The 23,370-nt window shown below is 47.8% G+C and overlaps 2 protein-coding genes across 2 annotated transcripts in view; one reads left to right on the top strand and one right to left on the bottom strand.

Moving 5' to 3' along the window:
• BRAP (BRCA1 associated protein) overlaps positions 1 to 14,411 on the bottom strand; it is a 23,298-nt gene extending 8,887 nt beyond the window's left edge. The window contains exons 1-11 of the mRNA XM_019507229.1: positions 14,232 to 14,411; positions 12,645 to 12,806; positions 11,646 to 11,847; positions 10,602 to 10,791; positions 8,903 to 9,016; positions 7,975 to 8,123; positions 5,963 to 6,038; positions 5,231 to 5,369; positions 4,617 to 4,726; positions 3,141 to 3,230; positions 878 to 981 (exon numbers count right to left, since the gene is read on the bottom strand). Coding sequence (XP_019362774.1) covers positions 878 to 981; positions 3,141 to 3,230; positions 4,617 to 4,726; positions 5,231 to 5,369; positions 5,963 to 6,038; positions 7,975 to 8,123; positions 8,903 to 9,016; positions 10,602 to 10,791; positions 11,646 to 11,847; positions 12,645 to 12,806; positions 14,232 to 14,313 — 1,418 coding nt within the window. The 5' untranslated portion in view covers positions 14,314 to 14,411. The remainder of the gene's footprint in view (positions 1 to 877; positions 982 to 3,140; positions 3,231 to 4,616; positions 4,727 to 5,230; positions 5,370 to 5,962; positions 6,039 to 7,974; positions 8,124 to 8,902; positions 9,017 to 10,601; positions 10,792 to 11,645; positions 11,848 to 12,644; positions 12,807 to 14,231) is intronic.
• Positions 14,412 to 14,546: 135 nt separating this feature from the next.
• The window catches only part of ACAD10 (acyl-CoA dehydrogenase family member 10), a 23,255-nt gene continuing 14,431 nt past the window's right edge, over positions 14,547 to 23,370 (top strand). Inside the window, exons 1-9 of the mRNA XM_019507228.1 lie at positions 14,547 to 14,691; positions 14,862 to 15,010; positions 15,780 to 15,974; positions 18,138 to 18,296; positions 18,979 to 19,138; positions 21,567 to 21,708; positions 21,793 to 21,861; positions 22,281 to 22,462; positions 23,263 to 23,368. Coding sequence (XP_019362773.1) covers positions 14,574 to 14,691; positions 14,862 to 15,010; positions 15,780 to 15,974; positions 18,138 to 18,296; positions 18,979 to 19,138; positions 21,567 to 21,708; positions 21,793 to 21,861; positions 22,281 to 22,462; positions 23,263 to 23,368 — 1,280 coding nt within the window. The 5' untranslated portion in view covers positions 14,547 to 14,573. The remainder of the gene's footprint in view (positions 14,692 to 14,861; positions 15,011 to 15,779; positions 15,975 to 18,137; positions 18,297 to 18,978; positions 19,139 to 21,566; positions 21,709 to 21,792; positions 21,862 to 22,280; positions 22,463 to 23,262; positions 23,369 to 23,370) is intronic.

The following is a 23,370-nucleotide window of genomic DNA, read 5'->3' as shown; positions in this document are numbered from 1 at the left end:
TCCCCCTCTATGCGGCACTGGTCAGGCCGCAGCTGGAGTACTGCGTCCAGTTCTGGGCGCCGCACTTCCGGAGGGATGTGGACAACATGGAGAGGGTCCAGAAGAGAGCCACTCGCATGGTCAGGGGGCAGCAGGGCAGGCCCTACGAGGAGAGGCTACAGGACCTGAACCTGTTCAGCCTCCACAAGAGAAGGCTGAGGGGGGGGCATCTAGTGGCCTGTTACAAACTAGTCAGAGGGGACCAGCAGGCATTGGGGGAGTCCCTGTTCCCCCGAGCACTATCGGGAGTGACCAGGAATAACGGTCACAAGCTGACAGAGGGTAAATTCAGACTAGACATCAGGAGGCGCTACTTCACGGTCAGGGCGGCTAGGATCTGGAACCAACTTCCAAGTGAAGTGGTGCTAGCTCCTACCCTGGGGGTCTTTAAGACAAGGCTAGACAATCACCTTGCTGGGGTCGTTTGACCCCAGTACTCTTTCCTGCCATGGCAGGGGGTCAGACTTGATGATCTGCTCAGGTCCCTTCCAACCCTAGAAGGTATGAAACTATGATTGCACAACTGACCAACTTCCTTTTTTGAGTGGGTGCAAAATGTGAAAGGTTTAATGAATGCTAAATATGCAGACTATGCGGAAAAAGCCAAGAGCTGGAAAACCAAATGGCATTAGAGCCATTTTAAATATATAAAGGCACCTACAGAACTGGGGCATCAGATTCCTGAAATCAATAGGGTCCTTACCACGCTAATTAAGAGTTAACAAGGATCCAATGGAGGATTCCAAAAAAAGGCAAATCAGATATGTTTTAGTTAGAGGAGCTTCAGAATAAAATATAGTTAGACTTGTGAAAAATGTCCTCAGACAGAAACACGTACTTTCGTTCGACAGATTGTTTCTCCTTCAGTAGCTCATTCAGCCTCTGTTCCAAGTTATCACACTTCTCAATGGTCTCTTTAAATTTGGTCTTCATGTTGTTAATCTGTAAAAACAAACACAGAGACTTCAAACAGATCAAAGTCCTGTGCACTTTCATTATGACATTCACGTTTTCTGGAGCAGTTTGTAGACTTTGACCGTTTACTACATTGTGAGAACAAGCCCTCAAATGACTGGAAGCAATGGAAAATATGGAGTAAGTATTTCTTTTAAAAAGAAAAATTTTTTTTTTCCTTTTCAAAGAAATACTCACAATAGCACTGCTGATAGGAAAATGTAACGCACAAACCCTGACTTGGGGCTAAATCTCCATATACACTACTTCCAAAGAACTATGACTCAGCTCACAAAGATGTGCGATGACCCAACTTGACACTGTTGCAAGGCTACAGCAGGTCCCTCACTGCTTTTTGTTTAAATGCAGTTAGCTTAAAAAGCTTTAATTTAAGAACATGAACTCGGAGGCAAGTTTCTGCAGCTTATTAGGATTTAAATAGTTCCATGAAATTAAACATTCAAGCCTAGGGCTTTCGACTGTTAAGTTCTCCTCTCTGCCCACCATTAAAAAAAGTTTATACTTGGTCAAAATTTGAAGGAAAAAAAACATGGTTTCACCTCAATTTTGAGTAAGCAGCAGCATGTCACTCATGAGACAGTAGCTGATATTCGCTCCTAGGCACATCTATTGTAAGCAAAAGAATGTACAGGCTACTTTTCCTGTTCTTCTATCAGAATTAGGCAATACTGTATATTAAATTCACCCAGTGCTAAAGCATAGGGGGGTTTTGGTTTTATATACATACACACACTCTAAATATGACATAGGGAGATGAGGAGTATTTCTGTACCCTACCCAGGAAAGAATTATTGATTAACGTGGGCAGAGGGTCAGTGTCGATAAGTGCTGCTGATACAGAATTCAAAGGACACTGCTTTTTCGCACTAACAGCTGGGCTGAATTTAAAAAGCCACTGCATCTACTCGTTTCAATAGAGCTGCCATAAAAGCAGGTCAGATTTTAAAGTCTTCCAGGTTAAGAATTGAATGTTTAACGCAACTTGAGATGATTTGGGGATTCATAGCTGTTCAGGGCTGGAAGGGACCTTAGTAGATTGAGTCTGACTCCCTGCCCTAGGTAGGAAAGAGCGCTAGGGTCAGGTGAACCCCGCCAGGTGCTTGTCCAGTCTCCTCTTACAGGCCTCCAAGGTAGGGGATGACAGACTTCCCTCTGATAACAGAATATTTTGCACAGTGAAGCTCTTCTCTTATAGGGATCTTCCAGATTAGTTCCACAATCTTTAGAATATGCAGCCTAAGTCTACACAGCCTAGGTCTTTTAGGATAACTGGTTTGAAGCCAGCATTTTCAACTATTTCAAAGAGGATTTTACCATAACCTTTCACTTCACAGACCAGACCCGTCAGTTAAATTCTTCAGCTATTTCTTACTTAAATCCATTCTTTGTCAAGGCCTATTTCTCAGCTAATTTTAGAGGGAATTCTTTATACATTTATGGAGTTGCTTAACAGCAGACAGTGCCTGGTTAATTAGCAGTTACAACATTTATACAACTCTGTTCTGCACCCAGGCAAAGTTCAGCTAAGGATTTGTCCAGGAACTTGAAGGCATTAAAAAAGAGAAACTGGTGGGATTCCACTCGACTCCACTGAAGCACCATGGTTCGTTCAGCTCAGGACATTTTGAAACCCAGCCTGACTGCCAGAACATCCCATGAATCTTTTAACCGGCATTTTGGGGGATGTGTGGCATGGGCAGGTAGGCAATTTCTCCTTCCATTACCACATGTGAGTGTGCCATGAGTCTCCTCTACCATTTGCCATTGGCTGGGAAATCTCCTGGCCTGCAAGACAAGCTGCCGGACATGGCAACAACTTCCGCACTGCGTTTAAGCCAAGTTTCAACCCCGCTGGAAATCTGCTCATTTCTGCACTGCTGAACAGGATGTTGCTAGAACCCATCTATCGAGGTAAAGAACAGATCTGTGCCAGTTCTCTTCAATGGAAAAAAGTGAACTCTCCTTCTCTTAATAGGTGGCCAATGCCAGGTCATTCATTATACATTAATTGACTCACTTTCTTAATTCCCCAAACACACGCAACTTGCAAGAAGTCAGTGGGAGCCGTCGGTGCTCAGCATATTGAGAGCAAGGCCAGAAACAGTTAATAAGACAAGAGAACTTACTTCTTCAGTAGTATCCTTTTCTATTCGGACTATCTTATTTTCCCAGTAGATGCGCTGCGATTCCAGCTGGCTTGTTAGCAAATACGAGTACTATAATAATAGCAAACAGAGCTGGACTAAGGCACTGTTAGATCAAGTGTACCATCAATTTATAACCCGAAGGGCCCCAGAAAGTTTCTCTCTCGTTTACAAACAAAAAATCTTACACTGAAATTGTGTCAAGACAACATTTTGAACGTTTCAGCTGAGTACAAACGGCAGAGTCATTGGTTGGATGAGCCAAAGTAAAAAAAAGTCAATTCAATTTCTACTGTATACTGAATAGCTTCTGGTTAGGGGTCTCCCTGAGGGCTTTAGATGAGTTGCCTCTTGGGAAATTAGAAAGAAAATATGAACACAGAAGCAGCAGACACAAACATGAAGATGTCAGCCAGCCTAATTAGAATCATTAGGGATACTGAAGACTGAAGGCGTTTCCTCCTCCTCACCATGTTTTCATGTGGATTTTGCTTTGTCATGGTAGAAAGCAAGCTTCTGAAATACCATGGGAAGGGCATTAAGAGCTAGTCTCCATTTCAAGAGAACGTTGAAGAAAGATCGTAGACTGAAGATAACACTTGAGGAATAGTTATTTCCCTCTGATCAGAGTAGTTTATTAGCAACGTTATTTTGGTGTTTAAACCAAGGACTTCCAGAATTCACATCCCACCTTCTCCCATTTTGAAAACTTTACAACAGGACATAGACTGTGACAGAGATCATGATTTCCAAATCAAGACACAGCAGATTATACCCGGAATGCAGGATTAAGCAGGAGAAAGACCTCTTGCCCACTTCAGTAATTATCAGATAGAGTCAAGACAGTTCGGTGAATTCTTCCTACAAATATTTAGCTCTAGTTTGCTGTAGCAGAGCGCTTAACCCATATAAAAAGCTCAACTGAAGTTCTGCTAGTTGTCTGCCATCTTAAATAGCATCAATTAAAAAAAAATGTAATGGAAGAGTTCAAGTTCACTCACATTTAAGGTTTAGAATAGCAAATTTATTTTAAAGGCTGTAGTCTGAAAAAAATGTTGGTAAAATAAAAAAAGAAATGCATCTTGCAGTTTCATTAGCATGGAAGAGTTTGTGACAGCTCAAAGTCACGCACATGTTTGTGCGCCCCTTCCCTTCCCAATACCTTCCGCAGACCAGAGTTTGCCATTGGTTACTCTGAAACACTACCAACTTGACTGACTTTGCAGAGATGCAACCAACTGAATTTCATGAACAATTCAATGCATCATTAACAGGATGGAACCAGCTCCCGCTCCTACTGGTGCTGACTCGGCAAAGCCTGTGAGTAAAAGGAAAAGCGACACGCTCCTTTGGCCTTGGAGTCAGCCCAGCGCCATTCTTGTCAGAATCGAATCTGGAGTTGAGGCATATTTACATAAAAAAACCACAGCAGCATCTGAAGGAAACTAGAACACTTACCTCTAGTTGTAAGGCATCAATCTTTTCTTCTTGACACATATCCCCTTCGCACTCATACTGAACTATCTTCCCATCAGTTTTACTGGCAACCAGACGATGAACATAATTATCTGAAGAGAGAAATTTGACCAAGGATTGTTTCAGTTTGATAAAACCCAAGCATTTGAACCTAACTGGGGCCAAGGGAAATAATTTACTCAGGTTCTGTGCGTCTCAGTGCTGCATGGAGGGAGAGACCTAGGAGTTAATGGATATATTTGACACTTAACAGATTCTACTGGACACTATCTAGGATAAATCACAAAAGCTCATTCTCATGCTATGAGAAAACTGATCTACCTTCTTCTGAAGTTTCTCATACTGTTGAAACTAGAAGGCTGTCCAGGTGCATTATGGGTTTATGATCTTTTTCTGAAGCATTTGGTACAGGCACAGAAGCTGCTGTACTACAGCAAATAGATGTTCCTAAAATGTGGAATATTAAATGCTACAGAAAAGCCCTTCAAATCCTCCAGAAAGTTAGGGCTTAATTAAAAATGTCTTCCTGGAAAGGTTTTGAGGACCGTTTCCACACAAGCCTGGTCACCCCTAATAAGCAGAAGGGAGAGGTTTACCTCCAGCATAGTCCCAGACTCTGTGGTTGGTCAGCTGCATTGCATATGTGTGCTGAGTCTCCTCAAAGTGCTTGTAAGCATGCCTGCTCACGTAGCGCCCGCAGCCAATGTGCCCACATATTAAGCAGATCCAGAGGTTCTGACAACAGAACAAGAAAGGATTTTGGACCAATGTGTGAGCAACAAACATCACTGAAAAGCTGTGCATGCAGTATAAGGGATTGGAAGAGTATACATCTGCTGCTCACAGTCCCTGTTGCTTCCCTAGGAAAAGGGCAATCTTTGCCTTTCTTGAAGCATCATTCAGGCTAGAGAATGAAACTACTTAATGATTCAAATACAGTATAAGCCTACTGAGAGAGGCATCAACCATTCCTGCATGTTAGATAAATGGCTTTCAAGTCACAGGGGTGAGGGGGGACATCCTGGAAAATCTTGAAGCCAAATTGAAGAAAATAAGACTGGACAGTGCAGCTGGGTCACCATTGCAGGAGCTTGCTGGCACTGGCACCCACACTGATCCCCCTTCATAAACCTGCAGCTCCAAGCCTCTGAAATCCACAGAACAGGACACCTTTCTGGGATGAACCCAGCTGCCCCATACTAGTACCGAGGCAAACAAACAGGAACCTTGTTCCAGGCAGAAGTGTGGCCCAACAGCAGTCATAGACACCAAGGGAAAGAAAGTGCAATAGTAAAGGTGGACAGATTTCACCCTTCACTCCTACTTACTTCTTGAACACCACACTCAAAGCATTTATTCTCTTCCACAGGCTCAGGCGTTTGGCAGTACCTGCAGACAGGACACCTAGAAAAGGCAGCAAGCAGCACTAATTAGCCAACAGTGACCACTGGGTTCCTTGTGAGGCCAGCAGACAGAGGCTAGAAAATTTGGATCACACGTCATCCGGTGAGTGTATATGACACTCCCCACTGCATGGTCATACCTTTTGACTGGATCTCACCATCTGACCCAGATTTGCCTCCTGCTTTCACATGCCTTGCTGCTCTTTCGCTATTTATTCCTGTAAAACTGGCAAATGCCTGATCTTAAAAACAGAGGATATCACAGGACACTGTCCAGTCTAACTGCAAGCCAGGAGGCGAGGCAACTGGAAGGAGTAGAGAGGAGATTGGTTGTGAGGCCTGGATTCTCCATGTAGAAAGTATGCTAAGGACACAAAGTCTGTGACCTCAGCTGTGACTTGTTACTTGTCCTCAGCCACAGACACTGCAAGAAGCCACCAGGGAAGTCAATCTAGGTCTTTCAGACCATCTCAGCTAGCAGTGCCCAATTCAGGATCCTAATCTCAGAAGGGGAAGCAAAGCTGAGGGCACCTGCTGATCATGATGGGTACTGGCAACATATATCACCCTCCAAGCTCATATTTCACTCATCTTGGTTTGGCCATACTTCCCCACCGCAGCCTCTGCCCTGTTACTTGGAGATCAATCCTGGACAATCATTAGTTTGCCGCCTGCAAAAGGCTCCTGGGGAAGAAAGTTGCCAATGTGCACCGACTAAATACCCTCCAATCTAATGCAATTACACACTCAGGAAGAAAAAAAAAGTGTCAAGCAAGTGACTGAAGTTTAGTGATGACAGCTTTGTCCCAGACATACGTTTTAGATTTTGATACTGTCTCAGTGTTTAGTCAGAATGAACTAGGAGCAAGCTGCGTTAATCACTGAACAAATTTTTACGTACATTTAGGTTGGCTTTGATTTACGGGGCCAAAGACTCAGTAAAAGCCTTCCTGAATTTAAAACAGATTCTGCTGGGGAAACCCACTTGCACAGCTGAGAAACCTCATGCAAAAGAGGTTTCGCGATACATGATGAAAGATCAAACTGAGGTTGGTACTCTAAAGAAAGAAAAGCTGAAGAAAACGAGCTGGTTTGGCACCGAGCTTCCTGTAGAAGTCTAACTGCCCGACATGTAACAAGTAACAAACAGCTACCAGTAGGAATGTAAAGTATGTTTGACAGATAACAGGACTCTGTTCTCTGTGGGAAATTCTATGAAGGACTGACACGTACCTCACTGCTCTACCTAGTGGGATCTCATGGAATAAGAAGTTAAGAATTAAGGTTAAATAATCAAAATGCATGGGCTTTAAGGACAAAATGTACCAGCAAACCACATCTGTCACGTGAAATAACATTTATATCCTGCAGTTCATCAGGATGAATTGATTTAAAATCATCCAGAAGTTTTAAAATCCAAGACCTCTGTTTAAGAGTCATTTTAATCTTCTCGTGTGAATGCCACTCATTTTCTGAAGGCAAAATAAATTTGTATTGCTCAGTCTAAATACGAAACTATGCAGGATTTACAACCAAATAGAACCTCTAGACTCTATAAGGTACATTTTTGCTCCCTTAAGAGGGTATTCCAAGCCTGTTTGAGTAATTAATTTTGCTTAAATTTCCATTGATCTTGAATTTGAGCATGCTAGAAAGTGGGAAATGCTCATTAGCTAGATCATTAGATTTTGCTCATGATGTATTGGGTGTATTTGCATATTTAAATTAGACTGTAGTCTCCTTAAAGCAGAGACCTCATCCCGGACATTTTCGAGGCTCTACAGCTGCCAATGGCAACATGTGTGCAGAAACTCAGACATCCAAAAAAGTCAGCAGAGCAGATGCTGATCAAAGCCAGTTCCATCCGTACAGAGAAGAGGAGCACAGCTGCAATGCCAGTACTTTCAGTTACAGAAAAGCAAAGCAACGCCTCTTACGTGGTGTCCTCCCACCGCTGCAGACACTGGCTGTGGAAGCTGTGGTTACACAAGGTGGTCAGAATCCCATTGACAGACTCATCCATTCTCTCCAGGCACACTGTGCACTTTGGGAGCTCGGTCAGATCCATTACAGGAAGGCTGGCTCCCTGCACAAGAAAAAGGGACACAAGCTTATTGCTGGACCCCCTCCAAGCAAATTGTACAGCTAAAGCTGCACTCTGAACACGAAAGCCTAAATGAACTGCTACGCATCCTAGTAAAACTATAGGCACCCTATAAATTCCACCAGAGGCAGCAGTGACTACCCTTTGGGGCCATTTTGACACTTAGTCTGGCACCAATTAGAGTACACATCTGGGACAGTGCTATATGCAAGTCAAGAGAACTCATGAACTCATGAGTTCTTCCTAGACCTCCAAGACCAGCCATGTCAAGGACATGACTTTGACAACACCCACAGGTTCCATTCCCAGCTCTGATGCATTCCCTCTGACCATAGACCAGTCATTTAATTGCAGTTTATTTCCTCCACATTTTAAACAGGATTCATGTCAACCTCTTAGAGGGGTGTTGAAAGATCAGCTTGAAATACTGAGAATTAACTAGCTAATAAGTGTGAGAAACACATTTCTCTGGGACTAAACATACATCTTCCTCCCAGCAGGCCAAACGTAAAGGATATTTAGCCGCGCTAAGCCCTATTCAGATTTGAGCAGAACATATCTGCTCCAGAGAGGGACACCAGGAGATCGGATGGGTAAGGTCCCAGAACTTCAGAAGGCAGGGCTGCTCCCCCAAATGCAGTGCTGTAGTGGCAAGATGCAGCCAGACATGAGGCAGTTAAACATCTGCAGCAAGCCTGCCCTGTCCAGCTCCAGCTAATCCTATTAAACAGCTTGTAATAGAGTCTGGAAAAGAAACTTACATCTTCTGATTTGAAGACTTCAGCCCTCTCCACATACACCAGCTGGCAAACGTCTTCTTCTATGGAGTTGAACTGTCGGCCGTTGCATGCCATATAGAAGCTGTCTGCATCTGCCTAAAGACAGACCAGAGGAACAAGACGCATACTGCCTGCAGCTTACATTAACAAGCAAGAAGGAATGAGAATTAGATATCCTCTCTCCCCCCCTCCAAGTGCCCAAACAAGCATACATCATAGGTAAATCTCTTGATGTATGCTAATTACTATTCCATCTCTGCATTGGATTCAGCAATTTTCAACTTAAACTGGCAGAAGAACTGAAGAGCTCTCAGCACTGGATGCTTGCAAATGTACTGCTCAAACAGCACCAGCCAATTTCTTTCTTTAATATCAGCTTTGTCCACAGTCAACAATTTTGGCACTAACTGAAAGCAAATGTTTCTTTGCAAAAGCCTGGAAGAAAGACACTACTATCAGAGGGCCCTATTCAAAGGGATCGAGATTTATACAGTATATAGTTTACCTGCAGAAAAAGCTCAAATTCACTCTATGCAGATGTGTACTGAAGCACTTCATACCAGAGCATTACTTGAAAAGAAGCACTGCTGACTGAACACAAAATAACCTATTTGAGTTATTATGGATGAGCCACAACATCTCCATGTGCTGGCTTATTACAGTCAGCAATCCAACTGTTAGGAGGAAAGTGAGCTGGAAGTCAAGGCAGTCTCATTTCTGTCTTCCAATTCTTCAATGATGCAACATGAAGCTGTTCCAGTTTTGCCACACACCTTACTGACACAGTTACACAGATAATAAAATGTAGAGCAACTTGAGCGTGCTTCTGCTGCATGCAGAGATGGCTGGTGAGGGCCTGCTGAAGCAGGGAGTCAGCCAATTTCAAAAGACAAGTGGAAAGTTGTCTGGAATTAGTGGACTGGGCAAAAACTCTGTTGAATTAGTACAAAGATGGCTGGCATCAGACACTGCCCTCAAGTGAGTCTCTATGAAGGGGCTTTACTTTAAATAGGCTTGTGGGATTTATGTTGTGCACAACACAGGAGTGTTAAGCTTGTAACAGCTGAGGAAGAGACCCACAGTATCTGGTCATCTAGTTCACTTCAATCTTACCTCCCACCCCCTTCTGACCAGTTCTGGGAGGGAGCAATGTACGCATGAATGGTCCCTGTGACCGCAACAGAAGTATAGGCTAGATGGTCTAACAGCTCCCTGCTATCCTCAGTTTCCATAGGAACTAATGCTGTCACAGAGATCAGGCTATTTCTTGGTCTGCCAAGTCAGACTGCACAATGCATTCATATCTTAGTGAGCATCTGTATTTGTTGATTGCATTCTCTTCCACAGGGATTTTAATGGGTGAGGTATTGAAGTCAGGCAGGATTTGTCTAGATCTTAATACTCTGCTGGCTATGATAAAGCAAGTAGTAGGCTAGGACGTGCATAACAACATTGCAGCTGTACAAGCTGTAGGTCTATGATGAAGGCTAATGGAGGGCCAACATTAGTATCACTTACAAAAAAACCCCCAACATTACATCACAGGAAGCCTCTCATACAAAGGCCCATGACCTTAGGAAACAGCAAGCCACTAAAACTGGACAGTGCCTGAAATTAGTGTTCATACAGCAGCCCAATTTGCCAAACAGTAGAAACCTGGCACCAAACTTCTGGGCTTTACCTGCGAGCTGAACTTTATCAGTACCATGTACTGGTTCGGAGTGGAATCCCGGATGATTTTCATATGCTCAATGACTTCATAAAAAGGGGCTACAAACTTCATCAGGTCATGACTGGTCATGGTAGCAGGCACTGTGAGAATGCACAGCATTGCACTGCGCCTCACATCTTCTTTCAAAGAAGTCATCTTACTAAGAAGACAATAAAAGTAGACTTTTAAAATTGAGGAAGTCAAGACTGACATCTTAAGACCAGCTTACACAGGAGACCATACAACAATTTAATGCTTCACAATTTAAATGTACCTGTGATTGTAAAGCTCCTTCCCTATTTGTAACAACCACCTTTTAATCCTTAAATATGTACAAGTCTGAAGACACCCAAAAGGTACTTAGTCATCTTTAAAGAAACAGCTCCCGTGTGCAACCAACTGATATTGACCCACAGTACATATTCTGACAGCTGTATTTCTGTAAGAGTACCTGGGGTTTGCAAACCACAAATACTCAAAATATTTCTAGAGTAAGTGAGCAATATTGATTACTGATGTAATAGCCCTTGAGTCCTGGCCACATTCAAGAACATCTGAAATTGATGGTTCTCATTCAGCTCCTTAAGTGGGAAGATATGATTACTCCATCATTGCAACAGAATAATTTGGGAAGTGCAGACCTTTGCGTTCATTTTAACATTCCAGGGGAATGTGAACAAAGAGATCTTTGCCTGTGGGGTCCCCTCACACCTGATCTTTCTAGGGCCACCTTTCAACTGGTGTTTTTACTCCCACTGCTTACATGAACACATACTCTCCGAGACATCCTCACCCACAGCTGGAAGGGCTGGGCCTGTTACTACCATCAAAGCAGCTATGCAGGTCAGACTACACCAGACACTGTCTATGGTGCCAATACCCCAGGCTTCCTGTGCGTCATTGCTCCATCAATCCTGGAGCAACAGCCCTAGTGTTCCCGACTCACCCTTCTGGATGGCAAGAGTCTATGGTGCTATTCCCACTAGATCTATAATGAGTCAAATACATTCTTACTTTGTTTTGTACAGGTGCATAATGCCATGAGCAATTTCAACTGATGGGTTCCCACTGAAGAAGGAAATCTGGTCAGGAAGTTGTTTTGATGGCGAGTCCGGAGCCGCCTCGCATTCTTTACTTTGACTGTCATGTTTACTTGCGTCATCAATGGATGAAGCTTCTGCAGATTTTCTTCCTTCCATTGCAGCTTTTGTCTCATCTTTTACAAATCAAAAGTGTTCAGATTACTGAACCACACATCAGAAACTTCAACTGCATTTTAAGTGCAATTTTATGTACAAGAGAGGATTTAGTTATTCAAAAAGTCAAATTATGACATGTAAAGCACAGAATAAATTCTGTGCTTCTAAACAGTGGTCTCCTCACTTTGAGTTATCAACTGAGGCATATTTAGGCACCAGTTTGAGAGACCTTTTGGCTGCGTCATGGGGGCTACAAAGCTAGTCAGATAAGTTCTGAAGGGTGCCAAGCTGAGTTTTGCAGTATGCTACTTTGTTACTCAACAACTACAAGTCATTTTTTTTATTGCACTTAACATGAAAGCAAACAATAGAGTCAGGATAATCCTTGTGCTTAGTTTTGCATTGCTTGGTTTTCAGTTAGCTTTCTATGCTGTGCAATTTTAAGGGTAGGGTGAAAAAAAAAGCATCTCAGTGGCACAACTGAGAGTCTATAAACTCTATTGGCATCATTTCTCATGTCCTTAAAGGCAGGATTTGCATTTACCAGGAGCTCAGCAGCTTAGAAAGCCATTTTAAATGACCAGCAGAGACTCCCTATGCCTGATGAAGGGTGACTGTGCCCGAAAGTTTGCTAAGAACTTTTTCCCAACTACTCAGTAGGTCTAATAAAGATGATTATCACATCTACTCAAAGAAACTTGCAAGCAAGTTTAAAATACTTTTAAGAGAATACCCATATGTTAGACTAGTAAAAACCTTACAGGCATTACAGACCAATTACTGGAACACCTTTTTCAAGTTTTAGAATGGTTACCTGGGTCAAGCTGTATTGTCTCAATGATCATATCCGTCATCTCTCTGCGGCCAATATGCTGGTGAATAATTGCTGCTTTTTCCACCAGCGCCTTTCCTTCTAAATAGGCTGAAGCAGAAGTGAGCGACTTTTCTTTGATTTCCTCATCAGACATATGAGTGGCTAAAGAGGAAAACAATTAGCTATTTAAACAATGCCATTGGGAGCAAAAAACAAACAACTCCAGTGGAAGGAGGGCAGAGCAGGCTTCCCTAATAAACAGCCATTAGGTCTCTACCAGGTCATTACAATAATTCTTTAAGCTGCCTTTATTTCTTCTTCTGCAGAGTAAAACCATCAACCAGAGGAGAAAAAAAAAAAGTTTGGTTTTGCTGCCACACATGTAACCCTTGCGATCTGGCACATGATGGTTTGAGCACGGTAGCCAGCCATGTTAAGCTGACATCTGTCAGTCAGAGAAAGATCTACTCTTTCATAGACCAAAAAAGACGTATTAGATGGAACACAAGAACACTGGAACTGCCATTTCCTGGGTCAGACCCTAGATCCATCTTGCCCATCTCCCAGCCCGTCTCCCATGCCACATGGGGGCAGCAATGGATGCTAGACGGGAGTGATGAACTGGATCTGAACATGGATATTTTTCCCCCCCTACTTCTTCTCCCACTTGCAGCCTCCAGCATTTCATGTCTGGGAAGCTTTGATTCAGGGGCCATGCCCCTCGCTCCCCAAGCTAAATAGCAACAACAGATGCCGCTTTCCTCCAAGAGCGCTTCCCATCTCTTCATGAATCTGGCTAAACTCTCAGCTTCCACCACCTCTGCTAGCAAGAGTCCCACCCGTTAATGACCCACTGAGTGAAAAACAACATCCTTGCGTTCCTTCCAAGCCGGCTGCCTGCTCGCTTCCCGTTGCCACCCCTCGTTCTCATCTAGACAGAGCCAATGCTATGTCCTGACAGACTTCCCCTTTGCCATCGGGCACTTTATAAGCCCTCATCACATTCTGCGCGAATCTGGCATCCAAAGAGGTCAGTGCTAACTGAACGCGGAGGTCTTGGTGCGGGCCGGGCAGAACGTGCATGCGGAGAGATGAGACTGGGAAGCCGATATCTCACACACATGAAACATGTCCCCCCTCAGGGGAACAGGCCTGGCCTCGCCCATCCCTCCTGTTTCGGCAGAGGTGGGCACGGGACAGGGGACCCGCTACAGCTGCAGAGGTGGGGCGGCTGCTCCCACCAGCTTCTCTGCAGATCAGCTCCGGTTTTGTAGGGGGCGAGTGCTGAGAGAGCTTAGGGGGCTCCCACCCCCCCCACCCAGGGGCACGCAGTGGATTTGCCTTGACCCAGGAGGCTGGACTCGATGATCTTCGGAGGTTCCTTCCAGCCCTAATGCCTAATGTTTATGAAATGAGACCAGGAGCGCAAAGGCAGCAACCAGTGACGCCCAGAAACCGCCTAGAGCCACCCCGCCACAGCAGAGCCCAGCACAGGGGAGACCCCCCCTCTCCCCCCGCCAGCCCCTGAGGGGACAATGCGCCCCTCGGCCCCTGAGGGAGGAGGCCCTGGCTCAGCCCCGCACGCACCGGCCGCGCTGTAGGCGAAGGCGGCGGGCGGCGCCGAGTGCTCGGCCAGCTCCAGCCGGATCACCACCAGCGGCACGCTCATAAGGCCCCGGGACGCCGGGCCCCAGCGGCACCGGCCGAGGCACAGCGGCGGCGGCGGCGGCAGCGGCTTCCGCCTCGAAGACCTCTGACCCCTGACCCCGGGAGGTCGCGCAGGCGCGGTGTGTGTGTGTGTGTGTGTGTGTGTGTGTGTGTGGGAAAACATACCTGGTCACGTGAGCCGGCGGCGGCGGCGTGCTCTCGCGCGAGTCGCCGGCAGGGGCAAAGGTCACGGGGTTGCCTCGGTGACGGGTAGGCCGCAGCATGGGTTTACGCCGGCTGCTGCAGGCCTGGGTGCCGCGCCGGGCCGCCCGGCCCTGCCGAGCCGTGGTCTTCGACATGGGCGGCGTGCTGCTGCCCTCCCCCTACGCGCTGGCCCGAGGTGAGCGCCCGGCTCCTATCCTTGGAGTAACCTGCCACCGTCATCCCACCCCTCCCGGGGCTGCGGTCTCCAGCAGGGTTGAGACGTGCTCCTGGGAGGAGACGGGCTAGACGGGGACGGGTTTGGGGCATAAACGTGACCTTCTTGTCGCGCCATTGTGTCCCGCACAGACTGGGAGGTGCGGAACCGCGTCCCCCCCGGCACGGTGCGGCGCGCTCTGATCTGCGGCGGGGATGACCGGCCCTGGATGAAGTACATGAGGGGGGAGCTGACGGCGGCGGAGTTTGTGCGAGCATTCGCGCGGCAGTGCTTCGAGATCGTAAGCCTGCCGCCCCGCTTTCCAGCTCTTAACACCTCTCTCAGGCCTCCGTAAACCCTAGAGAAGCCGTAGCACGCAGGAAAGAGCCCTGCTGCGCCCTCCTCTCTGCTCTGCAGGCTCCTAAACCTGCTCCTGCAGGAGGTGGCAGGGACCTGCTTGGCGATCCAGGCTTCACACTGCTACTTTCGTCTGCTTCTGCCTCCCTGGCTTCGGCGCTCGCATTTTCCCACCCCTCATGCCAGGAGAGGGCCAGCGGAGGAACAGCGCCTGCCTCTGCCAGAGGGTCGGCGCGGAGAGAGGAGAAGGAGAGGCCGCTCTCGCGGATGCGGCAGGATTCCCAGCAGAGGATTTCTATTCTTGGCAGAGCGCGTTGGGCTGTAGCTGGAGCTCAAAGCGATGTCACGCTCGTCTTCTCGGCCAGGCAGCTGAGTGTAAAACAACGGTTGCCACTCTGACGGCTGACGTGTAACCGGGTGGGTTCATCTGATGCCATGGCAAGGGCCTGCGTGATAAATAAAGGAATTGCGAGCTGTTTCCCTTCCTAGTGTCATCCCTGAACTCCAGCACCTTCCCCCCGTAGAACTAGTCAGTGCAGAAGCTCTCGGGAACCTTATTACGAACAGTGTAGCCAGCGAGCTAGGCTGACGGCCTCTGTTACAGGGAGAGGCAAGGATCAGCTGGTCCGTTTCTCTGGGTGATGCATAAAGTTTTATTTTCTCTCTAAAGAGGCTGATGAGCATTTGGTGGGGGGGTGTTTCTTGCTCCTCAGACAAACTCTTCCGTTCCAGTGGACTCCTTTCTCTCTGACCTCACCAGCAAAGAGATGTCAGAACAGCTCCCCGTGATGACCGAAGCAATACGGTGTATCCGGGCAGAAGGCCTTAAGACAGCGGTTCTAAGCAACAACTTCTACCTGCACAGTGGGGCGAGCTTCTTGCCCCTTGATCGAAAGCAGTTTGATGTGGTAAGTCCAAATGTGCTCAGACATCTGTCCAGCGTATGAAAAGCACCCATCGCAATACTCAAGAGGCAGGTCCCAAGCTAACAACAGTGGTAATAGCAATACCTCGTGCACTAGTGCGACACGTTGGGTATGTCCTTTGAGGCACAACTCTTGTAGCAGACCCACCGAGTGGGTTTTAGTGAGTAGCGGGCACCTATGTTTTTAGTGGGTCATCGCAAAGTGCCGGCGTACTGTGCAGACATGCTTCTGCCTATGTATTGTGCTGGGGTACTGTGCAAGAGGCTCAGGAGATGAAAAGTTCTATAATTAGCACTTTTACCCTTCTGAAGCACTCTCTACCTCAATAGATCTGAAAGCACATTGCAAATGGTATACAGGCTGTGCCTGGTGTGGTGTCCCACAGCTGGCCAGCTGGCATCTTCCCAGGGGAGAGAAAGGGCTGTTGTGGCTACAGGCACCAGAGCAAGCCTCTGCCCGTAATGCAGGAGCTGAATGGGCTGTGGGGAGTCAGCACGCTGGACTTTTGCATATGCATATGGGGTTTTTTCCCCATTGGAGGTTGCTGCTGAATGTCCCAGAATCTTAAGTTATGGTCTAGGCAGGTAGAATGCCCGGCCCTGGCGTGGACTCATGAAGAGGGATAGATCAGTCCTACGTAAATGTGCTCTCCTTTGTGGGGTAAGCTAATGCAGGCACTGTGCTGGGCTATGGGCAGCATTGTGAGGTCTGAGCTATTAGATGCTCCTGAATTACAGCTGTTGTGTATGAACTAAGTGACCTTTCCTCCACCATGCACTGGCTGGTAGAACATTTGCTCCTTGAATACTTTAGGCAGGAGCCTTCCTTGTCGTTGACTCTCAGTTAACCACTTGGCTTCACAATCATTTTAGCTGCCTTGTGGCTTGTCTTTTTAGACATAAGTCAATAATCAGGTTTTTGCTGGCCTGTCGTTTTAAACCTGTCTGAACTTTTAGCACGTTCCAGGCTCGGCAGGGACCTTTGCACTCGCTGTTTCCTACATTTGTTTTAACCACAAGTTATACCTTGTTCACACATGTTTACTCGGGGCAATCATGGGTGCTCTACAGTTAGATGAACAATTCAACTTACTCTAGATGTGGCCCTATTCTTTCAGATCTACTCCTAATACATTAAGAGGAACGTTTAGGTACTTTCAGTTCAGCCCCTTCTGAATGACATAACCTTGAATATGGTCCTCTTTTGCTATATGTGTCAGCAGACCTCTAAAAGTTTGCTCATGATTTGGCCTTGTTTTATAGCCTCAATGAGGCAGGGGGGAAAAAAGCATGTGTGAAGAAAAGTCACTTTGTTAACATAGGGATTATTTTCTGTTCAGTTTTCATAGTGAAACTGGCCTTTTAAAATACCATATTCTAATGCTGTATTCTGTTTCTATCATGCCTTTTCTTCCACGCAGTTTCAGAGCACAGAAATAACTCCATATCCTGTACACAGAACACACCCTGTAATGAAATGTCATCACCTGTGGAATGTGGTTGCTGTATAACAGCTTCCGGCAACATGACAATACTAATATAGGACAGGAAGTGAAAGAGAACGTATGCCTTAGCTCTCTTTCTGCAGTGCCTATCAGTGTAGTCTCTAAGCAATAAGCTAATATTGCATCTAATTCTAAGCAGAGTGGGAATTGATAGAGACAAATGTTCTCTAGATTAGAAGGGGGTCAGAAACGCTGGGCCTAAGGTCTCTATCACTGGGATGGCTGATAAGTGTCACAGTCAGGACTGTACTTTGCATCTTCTCTGACAGCAGTATGAGAGCTGCTGGTTTAGCACTGACTCTGGGGGAAAGAGGACCATCCACCGTGTCTTCTCACAGCCGTATTCCTTGATGGCTCTCCAGCAAGAACTGGCTGGTGCTGCTTAACCTGTGCTGTCTGGCACTGTCCCAGCTGAGGCAAGAGGCAGCAAGACACTCAGCTGCCTGGGTCAGCTCCTTCCCACCCTGTAAGGATGACAGCGAGTGCAGCCCTGCCAGCACCCTGCCCCTTGTTCATTGTGCTACACAGGAGTCTCATACTTACCCGTGCCCTCTGTTCGTACGACTCCCCTGATGTTCATGAACAGGAATTGTGGTGGCTTTTTGTGGAACCGCCTCCAACATGGTTGGTTGTTGTTGTAGATAATCGAGTCCTGTCGGGAAGGGATATGCAAGCCTGACCCTCGTATCTACATGTTGTGCTTGGAGCGCTTGGGTGTCCAGCCAAATGAATCCATCTTCCTGGATGATATTGGCCAGAACTTGAAAGCGGCAGCCCAGCTCGGCATGAGCACGCTGAAGGTACAGAGCAGCACTGGCACAGCCACCTGGGGGTTTGACTTGAATGGGCTGCATATGGTTACCCAAGTCTAGCCAGACTTGCCGTATTTCATACGCTGCCCATGCCCATAGTCTTGTTTGACAAGTGAGTGCTGTTGCTGAAGGGCTGAACAAGGGGTCACTGTCAGGGTCTGAGTTTTCAGGCTCTGTTCCCAGCTCTGCCTCCAACTCTCTGCACAGCCTTGGGCATGTCAGTTATCTTCTCTGTCTCAGCTCCTCGCCTGGGAAAGAAGAACAAAATTTGCCCAACAGAGGCCTGGGAGACTGACTTCACTTTGGAAGCAAGCTGCGTGGGGCCTGACTCACTTATAGGGTGAAAGAGGGTTTTGCTGAGGAGAAGGGAGGTGGAGACGGAGGATGGGACCCGTGGAAGGACTGAGTTCTGCTTCCCTCTGGCCCTCTCTGGGGGCATTCACACACATGTCCCAGCCTGTATTTGCAGTGTAAAGCCTTTTTGTTTTCCAGGGGAAGGGCTTACAGGGCTGCAGATAAGACACATGGAAAGAACAGGTGCTCAAAGGAGACTAAAGTAGCCTTAGTTTTGCCTTCAGCACATGGTCATCCCAAATGACCCATCTGAACCAAACAGTCGGAAGTTTTTTACCCATTTACAACCTAACCCTCCCTCTTGCCCCAATATCAGGTCGATGATCCAGAAGCGGCTGTCAAAGAGTTAGAAAACTTCCTGGGTTTCCCTTTGCGGGGGGCTGTTCCATTCACTCGCTCCGTGAGGCCAACCATGGAAATCCCACAAGTGCCTTTGCAGAAGTATCTGGAAAATGTCCTAGGCAGCCACACAACAGGTATCGCAACTCTCCTGCCCTGCAGCCTTAAAGATTCGTTGTCTCTTTCCTGCACAAGACTAATGAGCGTGTAACAATCCTAACACTGTTGAATACTGGGATGTAACAAAGCACTCTCATGACTTGGGCACCTTCTCGTGCTCTTTCCAAAAGGCTGGTCTGTTTGAAGTATTCTTGGTAATGCTTTCTGAGATCTCATGTATGATACTGCTTCATTCTAATTCCAGACGTTGGAATTAACCTCATTCTAATTGCCAGCACCGTGATTAGCTGGAGTGCTGAGGTGTGTGCAGCCTGGCCAGAAACCTGGCTACAAGGCTTCTAAATGGCATTTATTAGAGTGGAGTTTTCTTTGCTCAACCCTTGTTAATGGGTAAGAACCAGTGATTGATGCTGCTGGCAGGCGCTCACTGCTTGGCCAGGGGATTCCAGTCACTGCCATGGCCACGCAGCTCTGGGACTGCCTTTTGGGACCAGAATGAAAGTGCCTCATCATCTAGAAAGCCTTAGATTAAGGCACGTTTTAAAGCAACAGTGCCAGATCCACTGTCATTTAAATATGACCACTTGCTTTAGCTATGCTGCTAACCACAATGTGGATTATTCCGAGAGAGAGAATTCAGCGTCTATCATTTCCCTTTTATGATTCAGGCAGGTTGTTTATCTGGCTACTTCACTCTGCTGCAGCATTGTAAACAGACCGGGAAACTTTTCTGTTGTTTCCAGCCCATTTCATTTCTATGTTTTCAAGCCCTGGCTGGATTGTGAGAGATGTGGAAGGTGAATGTTGCAGGGATATGCTTTAAAAAAATGCCTCTTTCATTTCAATGTCAAAACAAATCACGACAATGTTTCCTTTGGCACTGGGCTTTAAGAACCTCAAACACTGAGTCTCTGCTCACAGACAGTCTCTCTTTGATAGTTGGTTTGGAGAACCAGTTCATAGAAAAGGCCCAAATACTTGTATTTTCCCCACTGCCCATTATCCCTGGCACCTGAACCAAACCAGATACTTTTAAAAGCTCAGGATTAGTTTGGATTAAAAAAACCCCCAGTTTTTAAAACCTTCAGGAAGTCCCTGTTCCTTGTAGCTGTTCCAAAACCAGTGCCTATTCTGCTTCTTTCATCTGCCCCTTATTTCCAGACTCTCACTAGAGTTTAATGTAAGGACAGGGGTGCGTTATAAAATACGCTTTATCATTGACTTAGATGCTGTAACCTCACGGGTCAGAGGCGTTGCTGGCCAAACAAAGACACCAGTGTTACCTAAATGAGAGTCCAATACGTTTCTGCTCTGTTCCAAAAAGTGACTCAGATCAAATGTGCTTGGTTTTCACATAAAAACATGAGTTTTCTCACCGATCAGAGCCATGATGGAGTCTCCTGGCTCCAGGTATCAGAGAGACATAGGTAGCCATGTTAGTCTGACATCAGGCAGAAGGTTGGGTAGATGTGCACCTTATAGACCAACTAGATTGTATACATATAAATTAGTTCCTGTATCATCTGTCACTACCAGGGTTTTGCAGTGGGGTATTAGTTGGCAGGCCTGTCTGAATTTCTCTTGCAAAGTAGGAATAAGATGCAACAAAACCCCTGCTTTTTGTCTTTAAAGCCAGTAGCGCTGGTTGAGAACTCACAGGGAGCTAAGTCAGGAGGGGCTGTTTTTACCCTCTCCCTTTTCACACTGACTGCACTTTAAGCTGGTGAAGAACTCGTGCTGACAGCACTCACGGCAGCTTACTGAATCGGAGTAATCGGGGCTGCTAGTTAATCACTGGAGCGCAAGTGGAAGATGGGAGGGAAGCCAGGCCAGTAGTGAAAGGCTCAAAGTTCTCCAGCAGCTGCAGACCTCCGCCAGGGAGCTGCCCTGGGCTGCTGCTAGAGCTGTCTCTCCCTTTGCCCCATTGGCAATAGCCAGAGAGGTCCCTGTAGCACAGGACACAGGCTTGGGGCCTAGGGGAGGCACAGCCATGCAGAGGGACCAAGCAGGAAAGCCCCTGCAGAACACAGAGCAGTCCCAGGCTCCCAGACCCCCTGCCTTGACTTCAGCAGGACTCCAGACGGCCCTCTAGCTACCTGTGTAAGTCAGTGCCCTGCAGGTCTGGGCAGAGCGTATAGCCCCTTGTGTGAGAGAGCTCACTGCAGTAACCCAGGCACAGAGATACAGACCCAAGAGGCAGCAGCAAGCTCTGCCGGGGACACAGCCCCCAACCTGTTAGCTTTGCTAAGTCTGACAGCGTGCCTCCCCTCTCCAGACTGCAGCCGGAGCATCCTGGCCTCGGGTGGCACTGGGCAAAACGCACCCTGTGTGTTCCTGGCTCTCAGGGGCCTTTGGTTCAAGTCAGCGATGCTCAGCCTCTCGGCTCTTGCCTTTATAGGCTCCTGTTCTTTGCTTTCCACGAGACCCCTGCTTTGGAACTTGCAGGTTCTCTGCTCCTCCGGCAGTTTAGCCATGGCCAGTCGAACCCGACGTACTACGTGCAGTATGGGGACCACCGCTTAGTGCTGAGGAAGAAGCCCCCAGGCAAGCTGCTCCCATCCGCGCACGCTGTGGAGAGGGAGTACAGGTGAGAAGACAGGGTGTACACATCTGCATGGGGCTCCCTCTGGACTCTGAGCCCTTCTGCACTGACCGCTGCTTGTCCCGGCAGGGTGCTGAGGGTGCTGGCGGAGGCTGGCGTGCCTGTCCCTCGAGTGCTGGCCCTCTGTGAAGATTCCAGGTGAGTGTTTTCTCCCTGGCTCGGCTGTGGGTGGGACAGCAGCTGCCATGGCGTCCCGGGTTACGATGGGGTGCAAGAGACAGCAGCTCGTGGCCCTGGCAGGGAGGCCACAATCCCAGTCAGGCAGAGGGATGTGTGCCGACAGCAGCTGTTGGGACTCGGGCACTGCTGTGGAAGCAGAGGGACATCAGGCTTGCCCACAGAGGTTGTGGATGACAGTGGAGACAGAACAGCTGCTCTTCCTGCCTCGGTGAGGGATGTGGCTTCGGAACAGGATGGAGGCAAGGTTTTACCTATAGAGGAGGTCTCGGAGGCACCCCAGAGCCTCTGATCTCGCTCTCCTGCCCTGATGCCACCTCGGAGCATTGAGAGTCCCAAAGGACAGTCGCTAAAAGGCCTCTGCTTCCCCTGTCCCCCAGCATCATCGGCACGCCGTTCTACCTGATGGAATACTGCGCTGGCCACGTCTACAAGGACCCCTCCCTCCCCAGGCTGGAGCCCGCCCAGCGCAGGGCCATCTATGCTGCCATGAACCAAGTCCTTGCTCAGATCCACAGCGTGGACCTCAAAGCAGCCGGACTGGAGGATTATGGGAAGCACGGTGAGAAGGAAACCCGTGGGCATTGGCGTGCTGGCATGGCCTTCTGTTGTGTCAGGGACGTGGGCCAAATCTTCTGGACAGCACTGGGGCAGGGGAGCTGCAGAGGAGGTGGGACTGGTCCTCAGGCCCATCAGAGCTGCCTGTCCCAGCTGCTGAGGATGCTCCAGGGGTCTGTGATCTCTGCAGAGTCTTCCAAGCATCCTACCGATGCTTGGGCCTTGCTGTCCACAACAGGGCTCTTTGATCTCTCAGCTCAGGGGCTGAGGGCTCAGGATTCCTGCCAAGTTGGGAGCCAGGACCTGGAGGTGGTTTTTTGTTTCAGGCCCTGGGGATCTGTAACCAGTCAGAATATCACCCCCATCCCTGCAAGAGATTGCCCCCATGCCCAGGTTGGGAATGTGGCCCCCCTACCCTGTGCCACAGGATAGCAACAATACAGGAAGAGCCCTCCCCTCCTGAGGCAGTAACAGAACATGGCTGCCTTGCCATGGAGCACCTGGCCAGAGCCCATGTGCCACATCCTGCCCTGTCTGGCTGTGGCTTCATCCTGCAGAGTCGCAGGAAGGTGACGGACATCCCTGCTTCCCTGACCCTGCCATAGCCTGGGCCACCAGGAGCTTTTCCCAGCTCTGCTAGGGCTGGCCCTGGCCCATGGCATCAGTGAAATGCTTGATCATTTGGGTGGAGGTGGGCCAGCTTTACTTCTGGCTCTGGGAGGGTTTCCAGCAGGTCTGTAGCTGTTTCTAACAGCCTCATGCTTTTCATAATCGTGCTCAAAGCCTGCATTCCCTCTGCACCAGGGAACTACGTTCAGCGGCAGGTTCAAACCTGGACCAAGCAGTACCGCGCCACGGAAACCCACACCATCCGAGCCATGGAGAGGCTCATTGAATGGCTCCCCTTGCACC

Source organism: Gavialis gangeticus, unplaced genomic scaffold, assembly GCF_001723915.1.
Source record: "Gavialis gangeticus isolate Ggan-Ray unplaced genomic scaffold, GavGan_comp1, whole genome shotgun sequence".
NCBI lineage: Eukaryota > Metazoa > Chordata > Crocodylia > Gavialidae > Gavialis > Gavialis gangeticus.
This window is presented reverse-complemented; position numbering and strand designations above follow the sequence as displayed.